Genomic DNA, 10,596 nt, shown 5'->3' with positions numbered 1-10,596 from the left:
TAAAGTGATAGTTCCCATATGAGAATACCATGATACACCACACCCAATGAAAAAAAAAAGACATTAAAATTCAGCTGTCCAGTCTCGCCAGATATGTTCGCGTACATGCCCGACCATGGTCGCCGTTGTCGAGCCCGTACCCGACCAGGGCCCGGTGGCTGAAACCCGAGCCCGGCCCAGGCCCGCATAGAAAACGCAAAGCCCGGGCCGGGCCGAGCTTTCGGGTAAGCCCGGGCCCGTGCAGTGCTCTAATATAAAGCACCAAGACGGATCCGGTGAATAGCTATCTCGAGGCTTCGGCCCTTGTCGTGTGGGATGACTGTTTGTGAGTCGGGGTGATGTGGGTCATGTAATCGGACTCCCGCTGGACATGTTTCCATGACCTGTTTGATCTTCTACTTGTGGATTTTCTGAGTGACCTCTTCGCATCTGACTCGGAAAAAGGGATTTTAGACAACTTGGTTTTGCTGGTAGTCTGCTTGGTTTTCATTTCCTGGCATTCCGCAGTGTGAAGGAACCCACTGCAGAGAGACTGTGTGTCCGTTTCTTGCAGTAGAGGTGAAGGCTTTTGCAATATTGTACACGAGCAGGTCGTCGGGGTTCTGTTTTCTGATGGTTTCCACGGCTACCTTGGAGTCTGTACAGACGACACATTTGTTCGCGGGAGAGCTGCCAATGTGCCGCAGAGCTTTTAGGATGCCGTGCAATTCTGCGGTGGCGCTACTCACCGGCCCGGTTATTGCTTCCTCAATTTCTGCTGTACTTTGTACTTCACCTTACCTTAGTTACCTTAGTTACCTCATTTCCGCTCTATTGCGCATGCACCGGTGTTATTCCCCCGTCTCGAACTCCTACGCGAACGAAATATGCCAGAACACCTAACCTAACTGACCCTCGTACAGGACTCTCACGGGAACGAAATATGTCCCAGGGTAACCTATGTGTGTCCCTAAGCTAAGCTAAGCTAAGCTAAGCTGACCTGACCTGACCTGACCTGACCTGACCTGCCCTGCCCTACCCTACCCTACCCTACCCTACCCTAACCTAACCTACCCTACCCTACCCTACCCTACCCTACCCTACCCTACCCTACCCTACCCTACCCTACCCTACCCTACCCTACCCTACCCTACCCTACCCTACCCTACCCTACCCTACCCTAACCTGACCTGACCTGACCTGACCTGACCTGCCCTCGTTCCGGGCTTGCTCAGCGCGCCCGCCACACCAAACGTCCCCAAATATGTGTGAGTGCACGTGTGAAATCCAGACCGATTACACGAAATAAGCATGATCACATATAATAAAGTGATAGTTCTCATATGAGAATACCATGATACACCACACCCAATGAAAAAAAAAGAGACATTAAAATTCAGCTGTCCAGTCTCGCCAGATATGTTCGCGTACATGCCCGACCATGGTCGCCGTTGTCGAGCCCGTACCCGACCCGGGCCTGGTGGCTGAAACCCGAGCCCGGACCAGGCCCGCATAAAAAACGCAAAGCCCGGGCCGGGCCGAGCTTTCGGGTAAGCCCGGGCCCGTGCAGTGCTCTAATATAAAGCACCAAGACGGATCCGGTGAATAGCTATCTCGAGGCTTCGGCCCTTGTCGTGTGGGATGACTGTTTGTGAGTCGGGGTGATGTGGGTCATGTAATCGGACTCCCGCTGGACATGTTTCCATGACCTGTTTGATCTTCTACTTGTGGATTTTCTGAGTGACCTCTTCGCATCTGACTCGGAAAAAGGGATTTTAGACAACTTGGTTTTGCTGGTAGTCTGCTTGGTTTTCATTTCCTGGCATTCCGCAGTGTGAAGGAACCCACTGCAGAGAGACTGTGTGTCCGTTTCTTGCAGTAGAGGTGAAGGCTTTTGCAATATTGTACACGAGCAGGTCGTCGGGGTTCTGTTTTCTGATGGTTTCCACGGCTACCTTGGAGTCTGTACAGACGACACATTTGTTCGCGGGAGAGCTGCCAATGTGCCGCAGAGCTTTTAGGATGCCGTGCAATTCTGCGGTGGCGCTACTCACCGGCCCGGTTATTGCTTCCTCAATTTCTGCTGTACTTTGTACTTCACCTTACCTTAGTTACCTTAGTTACCTCATTTCCGCTCTATTGCGCATGCACCGGTGTTATTCCCCCGTCTCGAACTCCTACGCGAACGAAATATGCCAGAACACCTAACCTAACTGACCCTCGTACAGGACTCTCACGGGAACGAAATATGTCCCAAGGTAACCTATGTGTGTCCCTAAGCTAAGCTAAGCTAAGCTGACCTGACCTGACCTGACCTGCCCTGCCCTGCCCTGCCCTACCCTACCCTACCCTACCCTACCCTACCCTAACCTACCCTACCCTACCCTACCCTACCCTACCCTAACCTACCCTACCCTACCCTAACCTAACCTAACCTAACCTAACCTAACCTAACCTACCCTACCCTACCCTACCCTACCCTACCCTACCCTACCCTACCCTACCCTACCCTGCCCTGCCCTGCCCTGCCCTGCCCTCGTTCCGGGCTTGCTCAGCGCGCCCGCCACACCAAACGTCCCCAAATATGTGTGAGTGCACGTGTGAAATCCAGACCCATTACACGAAATAAGCATGATCACATATAATAAAGTGATAGTTCTCATATGAGAATACCATGATACACCACACCCAATGAAAAAAAAAAGACATTAAAATTCAGCTGTCCAGTCTCGCCAGATATGTTCGCGTGTAGCGGCCATATCCGCGCGACACCAAGCGCGGTCTCCCCTCGCGCTCTGGAATAAACAGTCAGTTCTGCCTATCGCCCTGGTCTGATCAGTCGTCTTCCACACTGGTGACCCGGACGTGATCATGGATGGCAACGGTACGCAGCCCCTGGTATCCTCCTTCGCCGTACGACTGCCGCCTTTTACCCGTTCACGCCCGGACATATGGTTTCGGCAAGCAGAGTCACAGTTCACCTTGGCGCACATCACATCCCAAGTAACGAAATTTCACCATGCCTTGTCCGCCCTCCCCGAAGACATTCTCATCGAGGTGGCAGACATCGTCAACTGTCCTCCCGCTGACGCTTCGTACGACGCCTTGAAGATTGCCGTCGTCGAGCGAACCTCTCCCTCTGACCGCCAGCGCTTACAAGAATTAGTGCTGAACGAGCCTCTTGGCGACCGCAAGCCCTCCCAAGTTTTGCGGCAAATGCAGCATTTGATCGGAAGCTCCACCTTCGACCCCAAGCTCCTTCGCGAGCTTTTTCTTCCTCGACTGCCTCCGTCCGTACAGCTGGTCTTATCCGCTTCGGACGACAGCGACCTTCCGTCCCTCGCAGCACGCGCCGACAAGGTAACGGAAATTGCATCCGGCCAAGCTTCTGCGCACACTCTCTCTGCGGTGAACAGCACCCATCCGCAATCCTCACCCGAAGCCTGCGGTACCTGCACCTCTTCATCGGCGTCCTCGGAAAACTCGGAACTCATCGCTTTACGTGATGAAATAAAGCGGCTCGCCGACGCCTTCAACAGGCCCACGCGCCGCGACAGCCACTCTCCTGGTCGGGCTGGACAGTCCCGCAGAATAGTACGCTCTCCAACCCCGCCATCGTCATCCAACCGTCGTCCAGTCTGCTGGTACCATCGTCGTTTCGGCCGCAGGGCACGACGTTGCGAATCACCATGCCGCTGGCAGGGAAACTTCACCGGGGACTCCTAACGGCGACCAGGAAACCCCAGACTACGCGGCACGGTCGCCTCTTCTACCTCAAAAATCGGTCCGGAAGCCAGAATTTCCTTGTCGATACTGGCGCTGAAGTTAGTGTTCTCCCCGCATCTACCCAAGATCGACGACGTTCCCCTATCATGTATTTGACCGCAGTAAATGGTTCCCGCATTGCAGTGTACTACCGCCGATCCTTGCCTCTCGATTTTGGGCTACGTCGTGTCTTCCATTGGGTCTTTTTGGTGGCAGACACTACGCACTGCATCTTAGGAAGCGATTTCCTAGCGCACAATAACCTTATGGTCGATGTCGCTAGGCGTGTGTTGCTTGACAACCTTACAGGCCTCTCTGTGAACGGCGTTTCAACGTGCACACCACCGGCAGGTCTTACTAAACCCCGCCCCCAGGACACCGCCTCTGCGGAGCTCCTGCGCGAGTTTCCATCCTTGACTGCCCCCTGCGACTGGACGAAACCCGTCAAGCACCCTGTCGTGCACCGCATCGTCACGCGAGGTCAGCCGGTCTTCGCCAAAGCACGTCGTCTGAGCCCCGAGAAGCTGGCCATTGCACGACAGGAATTCGACCATATGCTCGCGCTTGGTATCGTCAGACCGTCTTCCAGCACTTGGTCGTCACCTCTTCACATGGTCCCCAAAAAAACTGGCGACTGGAGGCCATGCGGAGACTATCGCGCCTTAAACTTGGCAACACTTCCCGACCGTTACCCTCTTCCCAACATCTCCGACTTCACCGCCGGCCTTACAGGAGCAACAACGTTTTCAAAAATCGATTTAACCAAGGCATACCATCAAATACCCATGGCCGAGGAAGACATCGCGAAAACTGCGATTGTAACACCCTTCGGGCTTTTTGAATTCCTCCGTATGCCCTTCGGCCTACGAAATGCGGCACAGTCCTTTCAACGGTTCATCGACAACATCACGCGTGGCCTCCCTTTTGTATTTGCCTACCTCGACGATTTGCTGGTTGCTAGTGCTTCTCCCGACCAACATACGGAGCACCTCCGCATCTTATTCCGACGTCTATCTGACCATGGATTGCTCATCAACGTCGATAAATGCGAGTTCGGCGTGCCTGAGCTGGAGTTTCTGGGCCATAAGGTCAACGCGCACGGAATTTCTCCCCTGGAAAGCAAGGTCAAGCAAGTCCAGGATTTTCCCTTGCCCACAACCATCCGCCAGCTCCGCCGCTTCCTTGGCATGGTTAACTTCTATCGTCGTTTCGTCCCCCACTGTGCCGCTATTCTGCGACCGCTAGAAGAACTCCTAAAGGCACATACGCCCAACTCCGCTGGACTCGCGTGGCCTCCACAAGCCCTGCAGTCCTTCCGCCAAGCAAAGGAAGCCCTCGCTTCAGCAGCCTCCTTAAGTCACCCAGTAAGTGGCGCCCCTACATCCCTCATGGTGGACGCATCCAACCAAGCCACGGGGGCGGTGCTACAGCAGCGTATTGGCGGCCACTGGAAGCCGCTGGCCTTTTTCTCGAAGAAACTATCTGCTGCGGAAGAGAAATATAGCACCTTTGGTCGCGAACTTCTCGCCGCTTTCACAGCGGTTAAACATTTCCGCTACTACCTCGAAGACAAGTCATTCGTCATCTTCACAGACCATAAGCCGCTGGTCTACGCGTATCAATCTGGAAGCTCTCGCTATTCCCCACGCGAAATCAGACACCTCGCCTTCCTAGCCGAGTTCAACGCTGAATTCCAGCACGTTAAAGGAACCGACAACGTCCCCGCCGATGCTCTCAGTAGGATCTCTTCCCTCCATGACACCCCCATCAATCTCGCCGATCTTGCCAGGCAGCAAGAGCTGGACCCAGAACTTAGGCATATCCGATCCGGCAATTCGTCCCTCCGCCTACAGCCTATTCCCTTTACGGGTATCCAGCAGCCTATCTTTTGTGACACGGCAACCGGTTCGCCCCGACCATTTGTACCAAAACCGTTCAGGCGGCCCATCTTCTCATCGCTTCATGGCCTTTCTCATCCTGGAGTCAAAGCCACGCAACGTTTGGTAGCCACCCATTACGTTTGGCCATCGATGAACACCGACATTCGCACCTGGACGCGGTCCTGCCTTGCATGTCAACGGGCAAAGGTTCACAGGCACACCGCGTCTCCCCTCTCGACCTTCTCCTTGCCTGACGCAAGGTTCGCCCACGTCCACATAGACATCGTCGGTCCCCTGCCTCCGTCTCATAACTACAGATACCTCCTGACGTGCATCGACCGTTTCACCCGATGGCCGGAGGCGGCCCCGATGCACGATTCTACAGCCGAGACCGTCGCGCAAGCATTCATCTCAACTTGGATCTCCCGTTTCGGAGTCCCATCTCAGTTAATCACTGACAGGGGAAGTCAGTTTGAATCACGACTCTTTTCCGCCCTCACTCGGCTTCTTGGTACCACCCGATGTCGCACCACAGCCTATCACCCGTGCGCTAACGGCATTGTTGAACGTTTTCATCGTCACCTCAAAGCCGCCATAATGTCCTACGACGACAGCGCAAAATGGAGCGAATATCTTCCCCTGATACTGCTGGGCATTCGCAGTGCTTGGAAAGATGATCTGAAATATACACCAGCGGACCTCGTCTATGGGGCCTCCCTTCGCCTTCCAGGCCAGTTCTTCGACCCCCAGCCGCTTGACAACCTACAGTTGACAGCAACGGACTATGTCGGACGCCTTCGCGACCACTTCTCCCGAGTTCGACCAACTGCCCCTCGAGTTCCTAGTACCCATCGGACCTTCGTTTCACCCCACCTCCGATCAGCATCTCAAGTTTTCCTCCGGACTGACGCCCTCCGACGGTCTCTACAGCCCCCCTACTCTGGTCCACACCACGTGATCGAACGCCATCCCAATACTTTATCATCGACCACGGTGGTCGTCGGGAAACGGTGTCCATCGATCGGCTCAAACCCGCCTTCACCGAATCCGACACTCAGCCTCCCTTCCTTACCGCTTCAGGCTCCACCCCCACCTGTCAACTAGACCTACCTCCCAAACCCCGCAAACGGGTATCCTGGAGCGACCTTGTCGTTTCTGGGGGGGAGCCCTGTAGCGGCCATATCCGCGCGACACCAAGCGCGGTCTCCCCTCGCGCTCTGGAATAAACAGTCAGTTCTGCCTATCGCCCTGGTCTGATCAGTCGTCTTCCACACGCGTACATGCCCGACCATGGTCGCCGTTGTCGAGCCCGTACCCGACCCGGGCCCGGTGGCTGAAACCCGAGCCCGGCCCAGGCCCGCATAGAAAACGCAAAGCCCGGGCCGGGCCGAGCTTTCGGGTAAGCCCGGGCCCGTGCAGTGCTCTAATATAAAGCACCAAGACGGATCCGGTGAATAGCTATCTCGAGGCTTCGGCCCTTGTCGTGTGGGATGACTGTTTGTGAGTCGGGGTGATGTGGGTCATGTAATCGGACTCCCGCTGGACATGTTTCCATGACCTGTTTGATCTTCTACTTGTGGATTTTCTGAGTGACCTCTTCGCATCTGACTCGGAAAAAGGGATTTTAGACAACTTGGTTTTGCTGGTAGTCTGCTTGGTTTTCATTTCCTGGCATTCCGCAGTGTGAAGGAACCCACTGCAGAGAGACTGTGTGTCCGTTTCTTGCAGTAGAGGTGAAGGCTTTTGCAATATTGTACACGAGCAGGTCGTCGGGGTTCTGTTTTCTGATGGTTTCCACGGCTACCTTGGAGTCTGTACAGACGACACATTTGTTCGCGGGAGAGCTGCCAATGTGCCGCAGAGCTTTTAGGATGCCGTGCAATTCTGCGGTGGCGCTACTCACCGGCCCGGTTATTGCTTCCTCAATTTCTGCTGTACTTTGTACTTCACCTTACCTTAGTTACCTTAGTTACCTCATTTCCGCTCTATTGCGCATGCACCGGTGTTATTCCCCCGTCTCGAACTCCTACGCGAACGAAATATGCCAGAACACCTAACCTAACTGACCCTCGTACAGGACTCTCACGGGAACGAAATATGTCCCAAGGTAACCTATGTGTGTCCCTAAGCTAAGCTAAGCTAAGCTAAGCTGACCTGACGTGACCTGACCTGACCTAACCTGCCCTGCCCTGCCCTACCCTACCCTACCCTACCCTACCCTACCCTAACCTAACCTAACCTACCCTACCCTACCCTACCCTACCCTACCCTACCCTAACCTAACCTAACCTAACCTAACCTAACCTACCCCACCCCACCATACCCTACCCTACCCTACCCTACCCTACCCTACCCTACCCTACCCTACCCTGCCCTGCCCTGCCCTGCCCTGCCCTGCCCTGCCCTGCCCTGCCCTGCCCTCGTTCCGGGCTTGCTCAGCGCGCCCGCCACACCAAACGTCCCCAAATATGTGTGAGTGCACGTGTGAAATCCAGACCCATTACACGAAATAAGCATGATCACATATAATAAAGTGATAGTTCTCATATGAGAATACCATGATACACCACACCCAATGAAAAAAAAAAAGACATTAAAATTCAGCTGTCCAGTCTCGCCAGATATGTTCGCGTACATGCCCGACCATGGTCGCCGTTGTCGAGCCCGTACCCGACCCGGGCCCGGTGGCTGAAACCCGAGCCCGGCCCAGGCCCGCATAAAAAACGCAAAGCCCGGGCCGGGCCGAGCTTTCGGGTAAGCCCGGGCCCGTGCAGTGCTCTAATATAAAGCACCAAGACGGATCCGGTGAATAGCTATCTCGAGGCTTCGGCCCTTGTCGTGTGGGATGACTGTTTGTGAGTCGGGGTGATGTGGGTCATGTAATCGGACTCCCGCTGGACATGTTTCCATGACCTGTTTGATCTTCTACTTGTGGATGTTCTGAGTGACCTCTTCGCATCTGACTCGGAAAAAGGGATTTTAGACAACTTGGTTTTGCTGGTAGTCTGCTTGGTTTTCATTTCCTGGCATTCCGCAGTGTGAAGGAACCCACTGCAGAGAGACTGTGTGTCCGTTTCTTGCAGTAGAGGTGAAGGCTTTTGCAATATTGTACACGAGCAGGTCGTCGGGGTTCTGTTTTCTGATGGTTTCCACGGCTACCTTGGAGTCTGTACAGACGACACATTTGTTCGCGGGAGAGCTGCCAATGTGCCGCAGAGCTTTTAGGATGCCGTGCAATTCTGCGGTGGCGCTACTCACCGGCCCGGTTATTGCTTCCTCAATTTCTGCTGTACTTTGTACTTCACCTTACCTTAGTTACCTCATTTCAGCTCTATTGCGCATGCACCGGTGTTATTCCCCCGTCTCGAACTCCTACGCGAACGAAATATGCCAGAACACCTAACCTAACTGACCCTCGTACAGGACTCTCACGGGAACGAAATATGTCCCAAGGTAACCTATGTGTGTCCCAGTGGCGTATCTAGGGTGTGGCAGGTGTGGACAGGTGCCATGGGCGCCAGGTGAACAGGGGCGCTATTATGTGGTCGGATGTGAATGTGCCATGTCGGGTACTCAACCTGGCACATTCATAAATAATCTAAAGCACCCGCCATTAGAGAGGTTATAGTGTGAAACCTAATGCGGACAACACGAAAACGCATCCCCAAGGACATCATGTTAACCATGTTGCCATGGGCCCAGGTAGCTCTAGATACGCCACTGGTGTGTCCCTAAGCTAAGCTAAGCTAAGCTAAGCTGACCTGACCTGACCTGCCCTGCCCTGCCCTGCCCTACCCTGCCCTACCCTACCCTACCCTACCCTACCCTACCCTACCCTACCCTGCCCTGCCCTGCCCTGCCCTGCCCTGCCCTGCCCTGCCCTGCCCTGCCCTGCCCTGCCCTGCCCTGCCCTGCCCTGCCCTCGTTCCGGGCTTGCTCAGCGCGCCCGCCACAGCAAACGTCCCCAAATATGTGTGAGTGCTCGTGTGAAATCCAGACCCATTACACGAAATAAGCATGATCACATATAATAAAGTGATAGTTCTCATATGAGAATACCATGATACACCACACCCAATGAAAAAAAAAAGACATTAAAATTCAGCTGTCCAGTCTCGCCAGATATGTTCGCGTACATGCCCGACCATGGTCGCCGTTGTCGAGCCCGTACCCGACCCGGGCCCGGTGGCTGAAACCCGAGCCCGGCCCAGGCCCGCATAAAAAACGCAAAGCCCGGGCCGGGCCGAGCTTTCGGGTAAGCCTGGGCCCGTGCAGTGCTCTAATATAAAGCACCAAGACGGATCCGGTGAATAGCTATCTCGAGGCTTCGGCCCTTGTCGTGTGGGATGACTGTTTGTGAGTCGGGGTGATGTGGGTCATGTAATCGGACTCCCGCTGGACATGTTTCCATGACCTGTTTGATCTTCTACTTGTGGATTTTCTGAGTGACCTCTTCGCATCTGACTCGGAAAAAGGGATTTTAGACAACTTGGTTTTGCTGGTAGACTGCTTGGTTTTCATTTCCTGGCATTCCGCAGTGTGAAGGAACCCACTGCAGAGAGACTGTGTGTCCGTTTCTTGCAGTAGAGGTGAAGGCTTTTGCAATATTGTACACGAGCAGGTCGTCGGGGTTCTGTTTTCTGATGGTTTCCACGGCTACCTTGGAGTCTGTACAGACGACACATTTGTTCGCGGGAGAGCTGCCAATGTGCCGCAGAGCTTTTAGGATGCCGTGCAATTCTGCGGTGGCGCTACTCACCGGCCCGGTTATTGCTTCCTCAATTTCTGCTGTACTTTGTACTTCACCTTACCTTAGTATTTTTGTACAAGCGGTGAATGTCCCACGGGAGATGCTTCTTTCTAAAGTTGATTATCATCATCATTCTACGCGTTTTCATAGGAGCTGTTGCTGTCGTCTGTAGTCGTACGTCCGCTTCTGCGCGTACAGAATTCAAATTTCCATTGTCCAATC

The 10,596-nt window shown here is 54.2% G+C and overlaps 1 protein-coding gene across 1 annotated transcript; it reads left to right on the top strand.

The window, feature by feature from the left end:
- The first annotated feature begins 2,850 nt into the window (after window positions 1-2,850).
- Window positions 2,851-3,705, top strand: LOC135398605 (uncharacterized). The gene has a single exon (XM_064629990.1). The coding sequence runs from the start codon at window positions 2,851-2,853 to the stop codon at window positions 3,703-3,705; it is 855 nt and encodes a 284-aa protein (XP_064486060.1).
- The last annotated feature ends 6,891 nt before the right edge of the window (window positions 3,706-10,596 follow it).

Source organism: Ornithodoros turicata, chromosome 6 (genome assembly GCF_037126465.1).
Source record: "Ornithodoros turicata isolate Travis chromosome 6, ASM3712646v1, whole genome shotgun sequence".
Taxonomy (NCBI): domain Eukaryota; kingdom Metazoa; phylum Arthropoda; class Arachnida; order Ixodida; family Argasidae; genus Ornithodoros; species Ornithodoros turicata.
The sequence above is the reverse complement of the archived record's forward strand: the minus strand, read 5'-3'. Positions and strand labels throughout refer to the sequence as shown.

Bases quoted from the DNA above. Each gene is read 5' to 3' on its own strand.
- LOC135398605 (XM_064629990.1), top strand. From the start codon at position 2,851: ATGGATGGCAACGGTACGCAGCCCCTGGTATCCTCCTTCGCCGTACGA.